Raw genomic sequence first — 22,273 nt, 5'->3', positions numbered from 1 at the left:
CGGACGCACACAACCCGGCTTGGGATCGCACAGGTGCCTGCTTAGCACCCAGCTTGCTAATTATGTACCTAGAGCACAGAGAAGCCGACAGTGTCAGCAGGGGACTGCCAGAAGAGGAGGTAAGGGACATCTATGTGCAATATAATTACACAAAGCAGGTAAGTATTACATCTTTTTTATTTTAAGCCAAAAATAATAATTAGCATTTAGTATCACTTTAAAGATACTGGGCCTTATGTACCAAATGCTTAGTAATCAGACTGTTTGCTAAGAGCAGCGGGAACAGATCTTCGTACAGACACTTTATGTTTGTAGAGGGAAGGACAGCGGCATGAGAGGCGAGGGAAATTCTGTGTCTCACCGTGCATTCCTGCTCCTGCTCTGGCCCCGTATTATCCATAATAATAAGCCTTTTCAGATCATCCTCAATGGTGGACTTGTAATTCTTACGAGGTGATCGTAGATCTCGCAGGGAGGCCCGAAGCCTGGGTTGACCAAACACGTTCTTTGTGTTCACATCGACTTGTCTGAAAGAGAGAGACAGAGCAGAGCATTGAGAGAGACCAGGATCACAGGTACTGCTGATGTTCCCTGCCAAATACATGTTAAAAAAAATATATATAAAACACATTAAAAGAACACAGAGTTTACTATACAGTGCTAGCTATACACCAGCTGCCCCGCTCATGTTTACAATCAGCAGATGTTCCTTTAATCCTGCCTTTTCAACACATGTGCCTGTTACTGCTGACCTACATTCCTCATACACACGCACAACCCCTGGCTCCAGCTCTGTCTGATCATGTGACGCAGGTCATACACACAGCAATCTGCAGACAATTTCTATTCGTTTTTCACTACAACACCGAATGGATGATGACCCACCACCAATCGGTTTCAAAAACCTCAGCAGAGCAAAACAATTGTTTGTTTTTTGTTTTTTTAAACTGTTTGATCATTTTTGTGGTCAAATGGCCTTAAAACGGATGTCTATAGTCAGAAATACAGAATCAGAACACAAATAACTGCTCAAGATTTAAAAAGAAAAGAGCACGCAATAGCTTTGTACTATATCTAGGTAAACCACTTGCATATTAAAATATGAAGTTTTCTTCTTTTACAGCAAACAACCCCGCTGTTCCTAAACCCAGGAGCCTGCATTCACTATATCTGGTCTCCCACAGTACACAGAACATGGAAATGCAATTATTTTAGTAAATATAAACGGCTAAATACCTTTTCTCATCAGCAGTACATAGCAGTCTTGTGACTTCTAACAGTGTCTGGTTAAAGCTTGTAGGAGGAGTTTTCACACTGCACTGGCTGTCCTATCAGTATCCAGGATCCCTGACCCTCTGTCTGGACAGTGCTGATTGGCCCTGTGCTGATCACATGCACTCTCCCAAGAAAAATCAAAAACAAACCTCTCTAGCAATACACACCAAACTGAGCATGTGCAGCCTGACTTCAGTAACTGTCTTATCCGGACTTGTTTTGCAGTCAGTGGAAAAAAGGGGAGGATCAGAGAAGACAGGATTATACAGCCTTTTACACAATGCAGAAGATTAATCCCTTTACTGCATATACAGACTGATTTTACGGTTGTGGGTTTAGTAACACTTTAAATTTCCTTCTATTTCCTGATATTATCCACAAATACACGGCCCTCTGTATACAGTTATATCAAATGAACCATCCACCGGGATCTTTTTAGACATGTACACTCCTTTAACTAACCAATGAGCATGTGCATTTAAACTGATGCCTTTTTGGAGAAACAACGCAGCCTGACTTCTCACCTCTGTATATTCCTTTAGTCCAGGGATATGCAATAAGCAGACCTCCAGCTGTTGCAGAACTACAAGTCCCATGAGGCATAGCAAGATTCTGACAGCCACAGGCATGATGGGAGTAGTTTTGTAACAGCTGGAGGTCCGCTAATTGCATATCCCTGCTTTAGTCCATGCTTTCAGACAATTAGCCAAACATATGTATTGAAAAATTATCTGCTTTAAAGCACAACTCCAGGGGGCCCCGCACTGCAAGGGTTAACTGCTTGTTAGATCTAGGGGTAGCTGAAGAGGATGTAATACTTACCTTAAACTATCTGTTTTGATGGGGGAATTGTGCAAATTTCTTTCCTGCAATCCGTGGCTGTGGGTGTTGTATATGGCGTGGCTTTTTTATTTTGGCTGGGCGGTGGGGTTGTATGACTTACCCGTGCCCATCAATGCTGGCAACCAAACTGCCCGGCCTACATACACTGACCCGCCCGACCTACATACAATGACCTGCCCGACCTACATACACTGACCTGCCCGACCTACATACACTGCCCTACACACACTGACCTACATACACACACTGTCTGACCTTCCTCAGCTTAGCCATGGTGTGCGATCACAGCAGGCAGTCAGTCCCTCGTCAGAGGAGCCAAGCCGAGGAGGAGAGCCGCCCGAGCGGGGATGTTGCGTTCCGGCCTTCTGGAGATTGCAGTGATGTCACGTCACTCACACATCCTGTGGTCCTGGCATTGGTGCTGCAGGTTCCAGAAGGCAAGACCTGCTATGGCACTCGGCCGCAGAGCTCAGGGCTAACAATGGGATGCAGCATTCAACAGACTTGGGGCTTTTCAGGGTCACATTCGGGGCTTCAGCTCCCCCCTAGCCACCCCTTCCCGCCACCCCTGGGGACCAGCCTATTGACCCCGCCAGAAGAACTCAATAGTGCTCCTGGAGGGATTCCCCCATCAACACTGAATTGAAGGGGGAATCAAGCAATTTTCTTTTCTTCCACCAGTGGTGAAAGGAAAGAAAATTGCATAGTCTATGGGCTGCTTTAGAGCTTCTGGCAATGTTTTAGGTTTTTCAGGGTTACCCAAGCACAGCGATATTACAGATAGGATAACAAATGAACAAAGCATTAACAAAAAAAAAAAAAAAAAAAAAAAAAGGAGTCTACCGAGTCCCATAGCAGTCGATTTACTTTTATTTAATGACTACATGAAAGGCAAATATATGTACATTTATGTATAGAAGAGTAATTTATAGAAATGTATCATTCCAGAGAATGCTCAGTTATTGACAATTTGGGACTTAAAGGTAAGGTTCACCTTCTGAACAGGTTACACCCGTATTTAGGGTGTAACATGTTTAGCAACCTATTTCCAAAAACACGCTTTAGCCAAAGCACAAGTGAGAGACTATAATATAGTGGGACTTACGTTCATTCCAGTAAATGAACGACGCAGCTGTACAGGCAAAGCACCACACGGCTGCGCTGATTTTAAAATGTAACAGCGGCTGTGGGGAGAGGAACCCCTGCCAGCTGTCATGGGGAAAGGAAAGGCGAGGTCGTTTAACATTCAAAAGATGTGAATGGATTTGTTCCCCAACTTCCCATTATGGTACCATCCCTAAAAGAAACTATTTTTAAACAGGCACTCACTAAAGTACAAGTGAGAGACTAGTATTTAGTGATGTGCCTCAACAGGAATACACAACAGTCATAAAACCATTAAATCTTTATTACAATAGTTAAAAACTTTAAAAATACAGTGCCATATCATTCATTTCACACGTTGTAAACACATCGATACATTTACAGAATTGGGGTAGCAGATCGACATGTTTTGCAAATCTAGTCGCTTCCTCAGGATCTGCACCATTATTCAAAAAGTGATATGGCTATACAAAAACAATAATACATGTTAAATAACACTAACAAACAAATACCTAGCAAAATGATATGGTAAACATGTTATACAGAATCAACTTTCTAAAATGATGCAGCATAAATAACCCCCACTTATGAAAAAAATGGGGGAAAAAAAAAGTAAAAAAAAAATAAATAAAAACACAACACAGATAGGATTACATTGAAGTACCGTCCTTGGATTAGACAATGAAGTTCCATTATGGGACGTTCAGTTGGTCTGGGATATTCATTGATATGGTACGTTGCCATTTTTTGCGTGTTTTTACTATTTTTCAGATTTGTAATTTTTGGCACTTATTTTTCAATGGGTCTCTTCTATTCCATATTGTTTAGAGCTTATATACATATCCCTCATACTCAGTGGCAAGTGATGTGCCCGTTTGTGTGTTGGGGGGGGGGGGAGTTTCTATTTATGGGTCCTCCTTTGCTGTCCCCACGTGGCCTGCATTTCTGGGATGTGGTAGGATTTGGGCAATTTTGGGATAACCGGGGAAGATGGTAGGAATGCTGATGTGGAAAGGTTGGATGTCTGTCAGTGTAAAAGGGGGAGGATTGTGTATTGGTTCTGGAGCAGGATTTGTTCATAAGTGGGGGTTCTGCTGCATAATTTTAGACATTGAATGCGGCATATGTGTAACAAAGTTTTACTAGGTATTCTTTGTTAGTGTTATTTAACATCTATTAATGTTTTTTTATAGCCATATCACTTTTTGAATAATGGTGCGGAACTCCTGAAGAAGCAACTAGATTTGCGAAACGCGTCAATCTATGCCAATTCTGTAACTGTATTGATGTGTTTACAACATATGTGAAGTGAATGATATGGCACTGTACTTTAATGTTTTTAATTATATTGAACATTTGTTTTTATGACTTCCATGGTGTGTATTCCTATTGAGGCACATTTAAAGTCCCACTGTATACTAGTCTCTCACTCTAGTGAGAGTGCGTTTTTGAAAATTGTTTCTAATTACGGATGGTATCATACTGGGAAGTTGGGGGACAGATCCATGCAAATCTTTTGAATGTTCAGCAATTTGCCCCCCATGACAGCGGGCGGGGATTTCCTCTTCCCCTGGCCATTACACATTTTAAAATTGGAGTAGCTGTGCAATGTATTCACAGGGATCTGTGAATGATTAAACTACAAGTGCTGTTTTCCACTGTGACAGATGGACTTGTAGTTTGAATGGGCCGGGAGCGTGGCTAATTGGCATGCTCGTAGCCCACTCACATTTCCTCCAGTTTGCAAACAAGCAGCTTGTACAGAGTGAAAGTTGGAGGGGAGGGAGTGTGTGCAGGAGCCTAAAATTGCGTCAGCGATCTGACGATTGCGGGTTCAATACTTTGCAGGCTCCTGTTTAAAAACAAAAACAAAAGAAATGCAAATCTTTTAACCTGCAAAAATATGTGCACTTCTTATTTTTTGTAAAAGGTGATTTTATCCTTTAAATAGGATCTGTCTGTAGTGCCCACCATCGTTACATTACCGTTTCATATTTAAACTCTCATTTATCCTGAGAATTTAAATCTAGTTGATCTCTGTTCATCTTTTAGGGACCTGTGTGAATCTCGTGGAATATTAGAGAAGGGGATTGTTCTTACTTTTTAGGGTCAGTAAACGTGGTTGGTCTTTGTGGTGTTGTTTCCTCTGGCTTCTTCCAGCCAGCCGGGATCTGATTTCTCACATTCTGTCGGGAGAAAAAGGATTTGGGCACAGAGCTGGAAAGCTGGAAGGAGCTCGACTGGGACATCTGCTGGTTCCGAGAACTGTCTGGGGTCTGAAACACGTTGGATCTATTGGCCAAAAGAACAAGGGTGAGAAGAATTAACTGCAGCCGAATCTCTAAAATGTTGATCTTTATGATCTTTCTATGTGCATCTATATAGGGTATAGGCATATAAAAGGACTGTATATACCTTCAACTACATTAACCAAGAGTATTTATAGTGAAGTTACCCTCAAAGTCGAAAACGACACTTTATACATGTGCCAAAATAGTGGTCTGGGAAGCCCTGCTCCTTCCAGCTAAGCATTGTCCCTTTTATCCCAACGTTACAGCTGGTGCAAAACACTACATGCCCACAACATACATCCGTCTCAAGTACTATAAACCTCAGCCTGCCCCTTGTCTGTAGGAATAAACAGTTCTATAAGATATTACTGAAACACTGTTTTATCAAGAATAAGTGCTGCACAACACAGAATCGAATGTTCCCAAAGACCCCTGATCTCCCTTGTACTATCTGCTTGCTAATGGCATAACAGTCATACGGTGGCAGAGTGACTCTCCTGTGCCAGATCACTTACTAGGTACATGATCGGGCCCTTCCAGGTAGGGGGTGTGCATGCGCTGCTGGCGCCTCGGCTGTGCTATGACACAGCACAAGCCAATCAGTGGGTGCTGGCCAATTGATGTCCGCCGGCACCCACTGATCGACAGAGGAGACACACAGAGCAGAGCTCTGCCAATGTAAACAAGGCAGAGCTCTGTCCGGTCAGCGGGGATGTGATGGATTTTCTGTCCCTGTGAAGCAGGAAATGAAATCCAGCACATCTTGATAAATTTAGGATACATAGTGCACACAGATAATGGTTGGGCACACATTTAACCCTTTGATCGCCCTAGATGTTTAACCCCCTTCCCAGCCAGTGTCATTAGTACAGTGACAGCGCATATGTTTAGCACTGATCATTATATTAGTGTTACTGGTTCCCACAAAGTGTCAGTTAGTGTCAGACAGTGCACCGCAATATCGCAGTCCCGCTATAAGTCGCCGATTGCCGCCACAACTAGTATAAAATAAATAAATGAAAATTCAATTCCAATATACATATATCCCATTGTTTGTAGATGCTATAACTTTTGCACAAACTAATCAATATATATCTACAAACAATGGGATATATGCATATTGGAATTGAATTTTCATTTATTTATTTTATCCTGAAAAAGGATATGAGCTTACCTCGATTGATAAAATTGAAGAAACTGGACAGATAACGGTTGGATGAACAGTGCCTGCATCTAACATCATAAAAACAATCCTTTATATTAACACATTAAAAAAAGCTTTTTGGCTTAGAGGTTCACAACCTGTATAGATTCCATTATAATTCACATGTAGACTCGACACATTTCGGATATTCTTTTTCAGGACCACATGTGAAGGAATCAATACATTAGAACCTACAATTGATCTTTACAAAAGTAAAACACACAATGCAATCCACTGGAAATCATAACCTGTAAACGTTTCCCAAGATGGACAACCCTGTCTCTCGGGTAAGAGCACTGGCCAAATGCACTCAGGTAAGCAAAATCTTCAAAGCGATGAATTTAAATATATAGTATAGCAAGTCTATAAATCCTGTGTTTTCCACATCATTCCAGCATATATGCCGATTGATGACAGTGTACCTTTGCTATACTATATACTCAAGTTTGGTTATCAAGTACTTTTGACCTCAGGCCAGTGCTCTTACCTGAGAGACAGGGGTGTCCGTCTTGGCCTATTGGGACATACTTTAATGGGAAGCGCAAGAGGGAGGGAAAAAAAAAAAAAGCGACAAGAAGGCATCGCGTAGCGCAATTTATTAAAGGATAAAAAAACTATATGAACAGCAATGGTACTCCCAAGCGGATGTGGTGGGGAATGACGAACCATTCGCAGTAGATGGGAAGTCGAAGTGTGAACCGGGAGATATGGTCTTTATCCGTTAAAGGAAGAAGGCAAGCTGTATAGAGGAAGCGAGATCAGCCCCAAGATCCGTCCAGAGGGAGCCGATGTCCAGCTGCCCAGTATAACCAGGACGGGCCGTCCGGTGTTCGCATATCCATCCAAAGTATGCATCTCCAGTGGGAGTGTAGAGAGGAGCTGTCAGTCCGTCTGCCATGAGAGACAATGGGAACGGGTTTCGGAAGCAAGTTACGCTTCCTTCATCAGCCTCTGCTTCCAAAACGCATTCCCATTGGCTCTTATGGCGAAAGGACTGACAGCTCCTCTCTACACTACCACTGGAGATACATACTTTGGGCGGATATCTTCCTAAAACGGATAAAGACCATAGCTCCCAGTTCACACTTGGACTTCCCATCTACTGCGAAGGTCATCATCCCCCACCACACCCCGCTTGTGAGTGCCATTGCGGTTTATATCTTTTTTTTATCTTTTAATAAATTGTGCAACACGATGGCTGCTTGGCGCTTTTGTTCCCTTCCCGCTTGCATTTCAGATTGTGGATTCCCTGCCCACTTGTAAAGGCAGCCTTGCAAGCATATATGGTGTTAGCCAGTCTTTATTATTAACATTTATTCCTATAGCTCTGGGAAGAAGATATATATATATATTTTTTTTTATGGTTTATTTCAATCAGTTTCTTAACTACATCCTATGACCATGGGATTGGCACAGAGATAGCGCTATAGCATATTGTGTTTCTACTTTCATGGGAAACTTTTACACGTAATGATTTCCAGTTGATTGCATTGTGTTTTATACTTTTGTAAAGCTTAACTTTAGCTTCTAATGTATTTGTTCCTTCACATTCCTGAAAAAGAATTTCCGAAACATGTTGAGAGTCTACATGTGAATTACAATGGAATCTCTACATGTTGTGAACCTCTAAGCCAAAGAGAGTTTTTAATTTGTACTATTTTTAATGTGTTGTAATATAGGACTGTTTTTATGATATTCGTTTTTGGATCTATATGCCCACACAAAGTCCATGACCACTACTTATGTTGCTGTTAAAACTCAGTGGGAGATTCCTCCATCTGCGCTATGTAGCATTTATGGAGGAATCTGTTCTGCTGAACATAGGGGTATAAACTCTGCAACGGCATTTGTTAATTGGTACAGGGATGATTTTCCTTTTGACAACTCGCCAGCAAGGGCATCAATATACAAGGCAAAGCAATAACCGTTTCTATTAAGTTACTCCAGAGCTGGCTGAGAGCGAGTTGTCGCTCACTTGCAATCGAGGGAGATTCCCACAGTGTTTCCACCAGGGAAGAAGCAACTTCTAACTAATCCAATCAGCGAAGGAGTGATAACTTGGGAAAAGGTAAGTATTTTTCTCTGCCCTTTTCCACTGATTGTGATACTGGCAAATCTGTAAGTGGCCCTTAACTGCTGGCCGTACGCAAATATGTGGCCTATCGGCGGGTGGGCCTTGGCGCCTATCGACCGAACATTTGTGTGAATTGCTGACATACAGTTGTGTCAAGAGCCCGCTCCTGGTATAGCTACCGGCGGCTAATGGAAAACTCTTTGATCATGTGACTGCCGTGACAGCCAATCAAGGCGATTACATGCTTACACACCCCGCCCCACTTCCTGGCATCCTAAACCCCTTAAATGGCCGGGAGGTGCTGGCTGCAAGGGGTTAAAGTGGACCTGAATGCAAAAAATAAAGGTTTTCTATTTCATAGAGAACATCAAGAAATGTCAATTACACCCTAAAGAATGTACCTTCATATTCCTCCCGTAGAATAACACACATCCTGTGCCTAAAACCTCATAGCTACAAATCTGCAGTGTGAGGTCATCCAGGGTGCTGTTTCTCCAACTGCTATTCTCATGTGATTTGGAGTGAGATTAGATGATGCTACTGTTCTTGCAAAAAAAAAAAAAAACGACTATACCAGAGGACCTTCAGCTCAAGTTCATCATGTCGATCTGGGCTTTGTCCCCCTCTCTTGCTGCTTTTGATCATTACTTTACCAGTTCAACAGGGGGCAGCTCTGGGATGAGGAAGCAAAGCCCTGCTCCTTTATCGGGATGGCCTCTTCCAGAGTGGAACAAAGCATAGTAACCCAATAATGTGGAAAAAGATTAGCTACAGGGGAGCCTCGTGCAAGCCTGTTGACTAGTCCTTTGTCTTCTGTCTGCTTTTTTTGGACATAGAATGCACAGTGGCAATATACTTAGTGTATTTCCAAAGAGGTGAAGCATCATTGCTGTACTATACATGCCCACTATACACAGAGTTCAGGACAGGTCCTGTACCACAGTCTATGTAAAACAGCGTAATATTTCCTGCAGTCGTAATATTTTCTAATAAACAGACTTCCCAGCTTTAACCACCATACTACCCGTATGTAACTGGACTTTCGGTGGTTATACTGGGATGATGCCTGCAGCTACCGGTACTGTTCTTTAGAGCCGTCAGTCTGCTCTCTTGTAATAGCAATGGGAGTGGCTCACCAGCTTCTTGATTGCTATTGCCAGCAGCAGAAGGGGACCTCTCCCCTCCTGCAGCTCTCTCGGGCTCTCCCGTCCCACCAGGAGACCCGAGCGACCAGCCAGCAAGATCAGCTTTTCATAATAGTAACCTGGAAGCGATGACATGACATCACTTCCGGTCTACTCGGAAACCACCGGCGCCATATTTTTTTTTGAAAATCAAAAGCATACAGAAACACAGATCTTGTGTTTTGAATGCATTTAGGTATAGAGGAGGGATCTGGGGTCTTCAAAAAGAGGAGCTGTCATGTGCCTATTGCTGTCACAAAGAGGTTTACATTCCTTGTAGCAGCAATAAAAGTGATTAAAAAGAAAATTATAGCAGCAGTAAAAAAATATAAAAAAATTTAATAAAAAAAAAAAAAAAAATTAATTTAAGCACTGGGCACTTAAACCCCCTTCTTAACCAGACCAATTTCAGCTTTCGGTGCTCTCACACTTTGAATTAATTTTTGTCCTTTTTTTTTTTCACGCTAATAAAGCTTTCTTTTGGTGCTATTTAAAGTGGTTGTAAACCCTTACAAACCACTTTGACCTACAGGTAAGCCTAGATTAAGGCTTACCTGTAGGTCCAAGAAATATCTCCTAAACCTACACAGTTTAGGAGAAATTTGCCGAAAGACAGGCACCGTTGTCAACGGCGATATGCCGGGAGTGGCGGCTCCCATGCGCAGGAGTGATGTCATCGCGGCTTCGCCGAATGAAAGCGGCGGAGCAGCGAGACCCACCGAGAAGATGGATGCTCCGGACTACAGGGGACAGCGGTGACTTCGCTGGCTCCTGTGTCAGGTAAGTGACACCTAATGGACTACTATGTGATGCATAGTAGTCCATTATGCTTTACCTTTGCAATCAAAGAGGAAGTAAACTCATCAGGGTTCACTTCCTCTTTAATCACCACTGTTTATTTTTTATTTTTTGCGCTATAAAAAAATTTGTAATTTTTCTTTACAAATTTTGGCCAAAATTTATACGGCTACATATCTTTGGTAAAAATAATCAAAATTGGTGTATATTATTTGGTTGGTGAGAAAGTTAGAGTCCACAAGCTGTGGTGCGATTCTCTGAAAATTGATCACACCTGAAATACTGACGGCCTATCTCATTTCTTGAGACCCGAACATGCCAGAAAAGTACGAATACCCTCCAAATTACCCCTTTTTGGAAAGTAGACAATCCAAGCTATTTGGAAAGAGGCATGGTGAGGTTTTTGAAGTTGACATTTTTTCCCACAATTCTTTGCAAAATCAAGTTTTTTCTTTCTTTTTTTTCATTCACAAAATTGTCATATTATCAGGTTATTTCTCACATATGCATACCACAAATTACACCCCAAGATACATTCTGCTACTCCTCCTGAGTATGATGATACCACATGTGAGACTTTTACACAGCGTGGCAACATACAGAGGCCCAACATGCAGGGAGCACCAGCAGGCGTTTTAGGGGCATAAATTTCAAGTCTAAATTGACTATCTAATGACGCTTTGAGGCACTGTAGTAGCATGGATGCGCCGTGGATGTGAATGGCTGGGTATGGCCGCATGTGGATGGGATGGCTGGGTATGGCTGAGGATGGATGGATGGCTGGGTATTGCAGAGCATGGATGGATGGCTGGGTATTGCAGAGCATGGATGGATGGCTGGGTATTGCAGAGCATGGATGGATGGCTGAGTATTGCAGAGCATGGATGGATGGCTGAGTATTGCAGAGCATGGATGGATGGAGTATTGCAGAGCATGGATGGATGGATGAGTATTGCAGAGTATGGATGGATGAGTATTGCAGAGTATGGATGGATGGATGAGAATTGCAGAGTATGGATGGATGGATGGATGGATAAGTATCGCAGAGTATGGATGGATGAGTATTGCAGAGTATGGATGGATGGATGAGTATTGCAGAGTATGGATGGATGGATGAGTATTGCAGAGTATGGATGGATGGATGAGTATTGCAGAGTATGGATGGATGGTTGAGTATTGCAGAGTATGGATGGATGGATGAGTATTGCAGAGTATGGATGGATGGATGAGTATTGCAGAGTATGGATGGATGAGTATTGCAGAGTATGGATGGATGAGTATTGCAGAGTATGGATGGATGGATGAGTATTGCAGAGTATGGATGGATGGATGAGTATTGCAGAGTATGGATGGATGAGTATTGCAGAGTATGGATGGATGGATGAGTATTGCAGAGTATGGATGGATGAGTATTGCAGAGTATGGATGGATGAGTATTGCAGAGTATGGATGGATGAGTATTGCAGAGTATGGATGGATGAGTATTGCAGAGTATGGATGGATGAGTATTGCAGAGTATGGATGGATGAGTATTGCAGAGTATGGATGGATGAGTATTGCAGAGTATGGATGGATGAGTATTGCAGAGTATGGATGGATGAGTATTGCAGAGTATGGATGGATGAGTATTGCAGAGTATGGATGGATGAGTATTGCAGAGTATGGATGGATGAGTATTGCAGAGTATGGATGGATGAGTATTGCAGAGTATGGATGGATGAGTATTGCAGAGTATGGATGGATGGATGGATAAACGTTGCAGAGTATGGACGGATGGATGGATAAATGTTGCAGAGTATGGATGGATGGATAAGTGTTGAAGAGTATGGATGGATGGATAAGTGTTGCAGAGTATGGACGGATGGATGAGTATTGCAGAGCATGGATGGATGGATGAGTATTGCAGAGCATGGATGGATGGATGAGTATTGCAGAGTATGGATGGATGGATGAGTATTGCAGAGTATGGATGGATGGATGAGTATTGCAGAGTATGGATGGATGGATGAGTATTGCAGAGTATAGATGGATGGATTAGAATTGCAGAGTATAGATGGATGGATTAGAATTGCAGAGTATGGATGGATGAGTATTGCAGAGTATGGATGGATGAGTATTGCAGAGGATGGATGGATGAGTATTGCAGAGGATGGATGGATGAGTATTGCAGAGGATGGATGGATGAGTATTGCAGAGGATGGATGGATGGATGAGTATGGCAGAGTATTTCAGGGTACTGCAGGGTGTGGCAGAGTATTGCAGGACGTGGCAGAGTATTGCAGGGCATGGCAGAGCATTGGCAGAGTCAGAATGTGGCTGGAATGGGCACTGAGCAGCGCTGTGGGTACTACAATCCAGCCCACAGCGCTGCTGCAAACAAACAATCTCTCCCCCACTCCTCTCACACTGTACCGATCGGTACAAAGAGGGAAGTGAGGAACTGGACGTGACGCTGGTCTGTTGTGATCGCTCCATCATTTTACAGAGTGATCACGCTATCAGCGGCCATTTACCATAATGCGCTGGGACTTCCAGACACAGCAGTCATGGATGTTTTTCGGGTGCTCTCCCCAGGGGTGCGCGGGAACAAAATTCTGGGAGGCCCTCTTTCGGCTATGGCTCGGTCGGCATGTGGTTAAAGTGGCCCCCCTCCCATCCTCCTTTGCTTGTGCGCTGGGTATTGCAGAGCATGGATGGATGGCTGGGTATTGCAGAGCATGGATGGATGGCTGAGTATTGCAGAGCATGGATGGATGGCTGAGTATTGCAGAGCATGGATGGATGGCTGAGTATTGCAGAGCATGGATGGATGGCTGAGTATTGCAGAGCATGGATGGATGGCTGAGTATTGCAGAGCATGGATGGATGGAGTATTGCAGAGCATGGATGGATGGATGAGTATTGCAGAGTATGGATGGATGGATGGATGAGTATTGCAGAGTATGGATGGATGGATGAGAATTGCAGAGTATGGATGGATGGATGAGAATTGCAGAGTATGGATGGATGGATGGATGGATAAGTATCGCAGAGTATGGATGGATGGATGAGTATTGCAGAGTATGGATGGATGGATGAGTATTGCAGAGTATGGATGGATGGTTGAGTATTGCAGAGTATGGATGGATGGATGAGTATTGCAGAGTATGGATGGATGGATGAGTATTGCAGAGTATGGATGGATGAGTATTGCAGAGTATGGATGGATGAGTATTGCAGAGTATGGATGGATGGATGAGTATTGCAGAGTATGGATGGATGGATGAGTATTGCAGAGTATGGATGGATGGATGAGTATTGCAGAGTATGGATGGATGGATGAGTATTGCAGAGTATGGATGGATGAGTATTGCAGAGTATGGATGGATGAGTATTGCAGAGTATGGATGGATGAGTATTGCAGAGTATGGATGGATGAGTATTGCAGAGTATGGATGGATGAGTATTGCAGAGTATGGATGGATGAGTATTGCAGAGTATGGATGGATGAGTATTGCAGAGTATGGATGGATGAGTATTGCAGAGTATGGATGGATGAGTATTGCAGAGTATGGATGGATGAGTATTGCAGAGTATGGATGGATGGATGGATAAACGTTGCAGAGTATGGACGGATGGATGGATAAATGTTGCAGAGTATGGATGGATGGATAAGTGTTGAAGAGTATGGATGGATGGATAAGTGTTGCAGAGTATGGACGGATGGATGAGTATTGCAGAGCATGGATGGATGGATGAGTATTGCAGAGCATGGATGGATGGATGAGTATTGCAGAGTATGGATGGATGGATGAGTATTGCAGAGTATGGATGGATGGATGAGTATTGCAGAGTATGGATGGATGAGTATTGCAGAGTATAGATGGATGGATTAGAATTGCAGAGTATGGATGGATGAGTATTGCAGAGTATGGATGGATGAGTATTGCAGAGTATGGATGGATGAGTATTGCAGAGGATGGATGGATGAGTATTGCAGAGGATGGATGGATGAGTATTGCAGAGGATGGATGGATGAGTATTGCAGAGGATGGATGGATGAGTATTGCAGAGGATGGATGGATGGATGGATGAGTATGGCAGAGTATTTCAGGGTACTGCAGGGTGTGGCAGAGTATTGCAGGACGTGGCAGAGTATTGCAGGGCATGGCAGAGCATTGGCAGAGTCAGAATGTGGCTGGAATGGGCACTGAGCAGCGCTGTGGGTACTACAATCCAGCCCACAGCGCTGCTGCAAACAAACAATCTCTCCCCCACTCCTCTCACACTGTACCGATCGGTACAAAGAGGGAAGTGAGGAACTGGACGTGACGCTGGTCTGTTGTGATCGCTCCATCATTTTACAGAGTGATCACGCTATCAGCGGCCATTTACCATAATGCGCTGGGACTTCCAGACACAGCAGTCATGGATGTTTTTCGGGTGCTCTCCCCAGGGGTGCGCGGGAACAAAATTCTGGGAGGCCCTCTTTCGGCTATGGCTCGGTCGGCATGTGGTTAAAGTGGCCCCCCTCCCATCCTCCTTTGCTTGTGCGCAAAGGCGAATGCGCACTTTGGTTCCAAACACACACAAGCAGCGATCGTCCCAGACATGTGTATCACTGCGAATGTCAGATCATGGGCAATAATTCTCGCACCAGACCTCCTGTGTAAATCTAAACTGGTAATCAAACTTGCATCGTTTGTTGCTGGGCATGCTCAGTTTTAAAGCGTGACACGTTTGGTATCTAGTTACTCGGCCTAACTTCATATTTTAGAGTTTACAAAACAAGTGGGTTATATATTTTTTTTTTTGCATTAAAAAATCAAAAAAAAAAGTGTATTTTTTCCCAAAAAACTGTTTGAGAAAGCACTGCGTAAATACTGTGACATAAAAACTGGCAAAACCCACCAATTTATTCTCTAGGGCCTCTGCTTTAAAATAAAATATATATAATGTTTGGAGGTTCTAAGTAATTTTTTTTTTTTGCAAAAAAGACTGATTGTTGCATGTGAAAAAAAAGTACCAGAAAAGGTCCGGACTGGAAGTAGTTAAACTGGAAGAAACGGTTTGTCACAAGCCACATCTAATCACCTTCATTTAAACTCCTTCTGATCAATTAACAGTTATGACTGCTAAACTGATCACAAATTGGACACAATATGAAAGCTTTCATATGTGATTAGCTGAGTAAATGATATAACACAGAGAATAAAATGTGGCTAAGATTCCACGTATAATTTGCACTGAGGTGTTAACATAATATCATAATAAATTTGCCAATTACCTTGACTGGCTTACAGCTTCTACTGCTCCATTCCCTGCAGGGTACATTTTTGGCCTATAGCCTTTGCTGGAGGACATCTGCTCTTTCCTCTTCTCTCTGGAGCTGTCATGCATGCCCGGATAGGTAGAACAGGACACGGGTTTTGGCAGTTTCTCTCGGCGAGGCTGCCGGTTTAGATGGAAGTTAGGCAGGGAGGTGTCTATACCACTGTCGTTGGAAGTGCCTTTAGATAGGGGCTCCAGGTCTACTTCAGGCTGCTCCTGAGGGTCAAACCAACGCTCATCGCTCTGGTTACTGGAGGCAGTGCTGGACAAGGTGTTACTGCTGGAGTGACTGGAGTACTGGGTCTCCCCCTGGGAGGTGGATGGAAGAAAAGAAGCAGAAGTGAGTTTCCAATATTACTTTACATTGTGTAGCAACATATGTACAATCGGCAACCTTCACTCACCCTAGAGTGCCGATGCGGAGAACTCTTGCCGGCCAGTTCCTGTCTGTTTGGTCGCTTGGTCACACTGGATGCCACTCGGGTCTGTGATGGGATGTGCCAGAGAGGCTCTGAAAAGACAAATGCTATCGTCATGCACACGTATCAGCCGTCAGAGACTGCATATAATTAGAGACTGAGTGTTAATTAAGGAGGTTGGTGGTGGAGGGGGGAGGCTGGGAACTGTGATATTGCGTCTTAAATTATACCGAAGGTCTATTTAGCTTACAGTTCTTACAGCTACCTTATACGTAGGAAGGTTACATTGCATGTCTTAAGAGGGCAACAACATTCTGTAGATGCTTCTCAGAAAAGTTTAAATATGGTTAAAACCTAAAAGAAATCCTTTACAATTTCAAATCTCTTAAAATCAAACTGCCTTTCAATTACATACTATTCTATACCACTATATATGCAACGTTTTTTTCACCAGCCATTGTTTGGCATGCACTTTATATATGCATGGTTTTAAGTACTACACGCATCATTTTCATTTATAATAAAAAAACTTTATTCTTTTCTTATTTATTATTCCTTATTGTTTTTGTTTTACAGATTATTATTTCAATATCAGGGATCCTCTACCTGTCTGATTTTATTCATACATGATCCCCATACTTTAATACCTTAAAAACCTTCATACTATGCAAGTATCTATCTCTATGCAATATATTCTGTAATATCTGCCTTTTTATGTATAAAATCTTTTTAAATCGCCTAGTCTATGTATGGCTGCATCCCCATGGGAAAACTGTTGCTTTTGGCCCCTCCCCGGTGGTCACCAGACTTGGGTTTCATCCCACCAAATTTCATTGAAATGATCATCTTAATGTTTTCATTGTTTGCTGTACTGGATAATATGCTTTATATCAGAGATATGCGATTAGCGGACCTCCAGCTGTTTCTAAACTACAAGTCCCATCATGCCTCTGCCTCCAGCTGTCATGCTTGTGGCTCTAAGCCCCCGTACACATGGTCGGAGAATCCGTCAGAATGTGTCCTATCGGACCGTGTTGTCGGATAATCCGACTGTGTGTGATATGCATCGGACTGTTTCCGTCGGACCAAATTTTCCAACTTGTTGGAAATATTTTCCGACCAACTGGTTCGATCGGACATACTCCGATCATGTGTAGAGAATTCCGATCAGACAAAGTGCCACGCATGCTCAGATCAAATTCCTACATCTAAGCTATTGGCTACTAGCCTGAACGTAGTCCCATCGTAACGAAATTACGTCATCACGTTCTGAAAGATCGGATTTTTCGACAACTTTGTCCGACCGTGTGTATGCAACAGTTTCCGACACAATCCGACGGACAAAATCCGACGGATTTGGTTGGCAGAATGTCCGACCATGTGTACGGGGGCTAAGAGTCTTGCTATGCCTCATGGGACTAGTAGTTCTGCAACAGCTGGGGGTCCGCTAATTGCATATCCCTGCTTTAAATATACACATGTACAATTATTTATTCGATTTATAAGCTCCTGAAGAAGCGCAATTGTGTGCGCAACATGTAGAGCGGAATATCTTCTCGTGACCTCACACTGCTCCATGTACCCCATTCCTCTTCCATATTGTTATTGGTTCTATTTCATTTCATCTCTATCCCATTGGATTCGATTTCAATAATTGGAGATGTTGAGGGTCATATTTTCCATATTATCATAGTATGACGTTTTATTTTATGTTTTTGTTCATTACCTTTTTAACTTTATCCAATGAAAAAAATTCAATATCTTTTATCTTATGTGTGTGCCTACAAAGTCCATCTTTGCAATTTCTTAGTTTTTTTTCCAAACTGAACTTTTAGCTTAAATCAGCTAAATGCATCCAAGGTGCATCTGTTTTGATCCACCTTGGATGCATTTAGCTGATTTAGGCTGAAAAAAAATCAGTTTGATTTTAAGAGAAAAATAAACAGTAACATTTTGCACACCTTTTTGTTTTAAAAGGTGTGGAAAATGGTACTGTTTATTTTCTTTAAAATTCTACCACATCCTGAGCAGAAAAGTCTGTCCCCTGCCAGCATGCTGCAGAGAAAAGCCCCTCGCAGTGGTCTCTGTGCCTCTATACACCCCCTTGTGAGTCAGAGCCAGGGATTTCATCATCAGACAACATGAGATGTGCTGGCTGCAGAGCTAAATGCAAACTCATAGCTTTCTAGGGTGTTCGGTAACAGGCTTTCAATTTGTTACCTTCTATCACTGACAATGTGAGTGCTAAGTGTGTATATAGTACAACATGAGCCTGCGCTTACCCAGCAGCCTAAGCTGGCCATACATGGATCAGAATTTGGTTGGTTTAGCAGGAATCAGACACATTTCGATCAATGTATGGCTGTTCCTGTTCAAAAGTCATCGATCTTTCATTGGAAAATGTTGCTTTGAGCGATCTTTAGGCATTTTCTTTCAGCAGCAAGAGCTGTACTACCGCGACACAAGTCTACTGTGATACCAACAATGGCAGAATGGGTGGCGGAAGTAGATGCCATTTGCGATCTTGAACATTTTTTGTCAAGGGAAAATGATAAAACAGAACAGTTTTGATAAAAAAATGAATAGTATGGTTCCACGATGGAGATTCCCCTCCCCACTTTTTTTTGTTTTCCTTCTTCTTTATTTCCTTTTTGGGCTCATACACACAGGACATTTAAAAAATGCCAGCGCTGCTGTAAGCAAAAAGCAGTGTTAACACACTTTTATCCGTGTTTTTTAAATAGCGTTTATGCGCGTTTTTGAGCATTAGCGGTTTTAAGCGTTTTTACAGTAAAATGTAAAAATGCCAAACGCAGCAAAAAGCTTGTTACAGCTTTAAGCTGCATTTAGCCACGTTTTTGGCATTTTAACAGCCAAATAGCATCTGCTATTGGACGCACAGGCAGTATTTTTATTTTTTTTACTGCCCCTAAACACTTATGGCTCCAAAACTCTGAAAGTTCACGTGTGCATGGATACACAGTATAACATGTAGGAAGCAGACGCCCCTAAAAGCAGCTGCAACATATCCTGTGTGCATGAGCCCTTTGTATATGTGTTGTGTTTGTTCCATTCTTTATTTAACCGCTGGGCACTTAAACCCCCTTCCTAACCAGACCAATTTTCAGCTTTCGGTGCTCATACTTTGAATGACAATTAGTCATGCAACACTGTACCCATATGAAATGTTTGTCTTTTTTTCACACAAATAGAGCTTTCTTTTGGCGGTATTTAATCAGCGCTGCTTTTTTTTTTTTTTTGCGCTATAAATCAAAAAGGAAGGGAATTCCACATCCTTGCCGCTCTTACAGTAAAGAACCCTCTACATAGTTTAAGGTTAAACCTATTTTGTTCTAATATTAATGAGTGGCCACACGTCTTGTTAAACTCCCTTCTGCAAAAAAGTTTTATCCCTATTGTGGGGTCACCAGTACGGTATTTGTATATTGAAATCATATCCCCTCTCAAGAGTCTCTTCTCCAGAGAAAATAAGTTCAGTGCTCGCAACCTTTCCTCATAACTAATATCCTCCAGACCCTTTATTAGCTTTGTTGCCCTTCTTTGTACTCGCTCCATTTCCAGTACATCCTTCCTGAGGACTGGTGCCCAGAACTGGACAGCATACTCCCAGGTGCGGCCAGACCAGAGTCTTGTAGAGCGGGAGAAATATCGTTTTATCTCTGGAGTTGATCCCCTTTTTAATGCATGCCAATATTCTGTTTGCTTTGTTAGCAGCAGCTTGGCATTGCACGCCATTGCTGAGTCTATCATCTAATAGGACCCTCAGGTCCTTTTACACTGCCTCACTTTTTAAAAGAAAACCAAATTTTGAACAGCAACTGCCTTTCGCTTAGTCACCACTAGATGGCACTGCTAATGTACAATTCAGGAATGTGCTGGTAGATTTAAAATGCATTTTTACAACTTTATGTGCAAAAGAACATGCAAGAAATCTCTGGTAAGAGCTGTAATTAAAAAGAAGAATTAAGTGGAAAACTTTTTTTTTTTCATTTTGGATAAAGCAAGGGAAAGTTATATCCTTGGTCAGATTTTGTTTCGCCATCCTTGTCCCCATTGCAGAGACTTCCCTTCACTTCCTGTCCGATAGCCAAACAGGAAGTGAGAGAGAATCTCTACAAATGAAGGGCATCTCTTCCCCCCTCCCCCCCAGGTCACCAGAATCAGTGTCCCCACTGGAAGATTTCCGTTCTATTACTTTTCTGGGGACAACCCAAAATTTGGGATTTGTTTTACTGTTACTTTCAATGATAATGGTAAACAGGACAAATAGCGAGGATGAATCTCCTTAACGGGGGCACAGACAGAAATAAAAACACAACAGGGGTTCTAATCCCTCTCCACTCCATCAAAAACTAAAAAAAAAAAAAAAAGTTTTGCCTTTAGTTATACTTTAAGTACATTCTATATGGCAAATTAGAGTGACATCACACTGCTTTACTAGTAATATCACATTAAATATAGATATCTTGGCCTTATGCAAGCAAGCTTATTCAATAAATAGTGAAAAGAGATATGTGTAATAACTCAGAGTAATCTACTGCATTCACATCTAGGCGCTGCTATTTTACGGGTGTTTTTGCAGAGTTTTGCAGTGTTTTTGTACAGGCGTTTTCAAGGATAAAGGGTCACCAATGCAAAAAGCAGTAAAACACCTGTAATCTGCCCAAAAAGCTCCTGTACTTTTTTTTAAAAGACTGTTTTGCTTCAGGTGACAGAATGCTCAGATGTGAACAGGGGCCATTGAAATGAATGGGATTTGTCTTGCTGGGCGTTTTTAGAGCTGAGGCTTAAGCCGCGTACACACGGGCGGACTGTCTGTCCAACTTAGTCCGCCGAAACACATTTCAGCGGACAGTCCGCTCGTGTGTGGGCTTCAGCGGACTTTTTCAGCGTGCAGTCTGGCGGACTAAGTATTTTGGAATTTCCGTAATATTGTCCGTCCAACTTTGGTTTCAGCGGACAGTCCGCTCGTGAGGCTAGTTGGACGGACTAAGTATGGCGCATGCTCAGAAAGGATTTGCACGGCGAAAGGTTGCATTGCTGTGTATTGGACGTCCTATTTCTAGTCCCGTCGTACGTGCTGTACACGTCATCGTGCAAACTTTCGGCGGACTGTTTGGCATCCGTGTGTGGTCAAGTCCGTTCATTCGAAAGTAGGACGGACTGTCCATCGGATTGTCTGACGGACTTAGTTGGCCAGACAGCCTGCCCGTGTGTACGCGGCTTTACAGTAGAAAAACACCCCAAAAACGCCCAGGTGTGAACGGAGCCTTATATACTTTATGATGTACTGAACAAGACTGCATGGTCTGGTGTGATATCATTTGCTAGTTCTCCTCAACATACAACTGATCTCATGAAAAGTATTGTGAAAAGTATTGTGATCCGATCTCTAGGTCACAGACACCTGCACATGATAAAAAGAGATGGCCTTCAATGCAGCGATCATTTCTTTGCACCAGACATGAGACGTGTATAGATAGCCATCTATGGGAAAGTCATGAGTAGGATTTCACTGAGTCTTACCAGGTTTATGCCGGTCGGAGTTCATCTCTTGGCCGGACACGCCATCTTGGATACTGTAAGGTTCTGGCTGTAGTATGGAACGTTGTGGTGTGCTAAACCTGCAACATACACAATATGCACTTATTATAGTCACAGATCACAACATGCCAGCAAGTGTTGCCAAAAATTCTGTGCAAGCAGATATACAAAATAGACTGCAGACATCATGAATATGCCATGTACCC

The 22,273-nt window shown here is 42.6% G+C and overlaps 1 protein-coding gene across 7 annotated transcripts in view; it reads right to left on the bottom strand.

The window, feature by feature from the left end:
- The window catches only part of SIPA1L3 (signal induced proliferation associated 1 like 3), a 277,415-nt gene that overhangs the window by 17,612 nt on the left and 237,530 nt on the right, over positions 1-22,273 (bottom strand). For 6 of the 7 annotated variants that reach the window (XM_077482696.1, XM_077482741.1, XM_077482731.1 and 3 more), the window contains 5 exons: positions 22,050-22,147; positions 16,488-16,594; positions 16,040-16,392; positions 5,323-5,514; positions 362-527 (listed from right to left, as the gene is read on the bottom strand). In XM_077482696.1, coding sequence (XP_077338822.1) covers positions 362-527; positions 5,323-5,514; positions 16,040-16,392; positions 16,488-16,594; positions 22,050-22,147 — 916 coding nt within the window. The remainder of the gene's footprint in view (positions 1-361; positions 528-5,322; positions 5,515-16,039; positions 16,393-16,487; positions 16,595-22,049; positions 22,148-22,273) is intronic. The other variant, XM_077482750.1, reaches the window with a different exon arrangement.

The sequence above is a fragment of the Lithobates pipiens genome, unplaced genomic scaffold, assembly GCF_037356315.1.
Source record: "Lithobates pipiens isolate NorthernLeopardFrog02 unplaced genomic scaffold, aLitPip1_a1.2 Scaffold_1, whole genome shotgun sequence".
In the NCBI taxonomy this organism is placed as follows: domain Eukaryota; kingdom Metazoa; phylum Chordata; class Amphibia; order Anura; family Ranidae; genus Lithobates; species Lithobates pipiens.
This window is presented reverse-complemented; position numbering and strand designations above follow the sequence as displayed.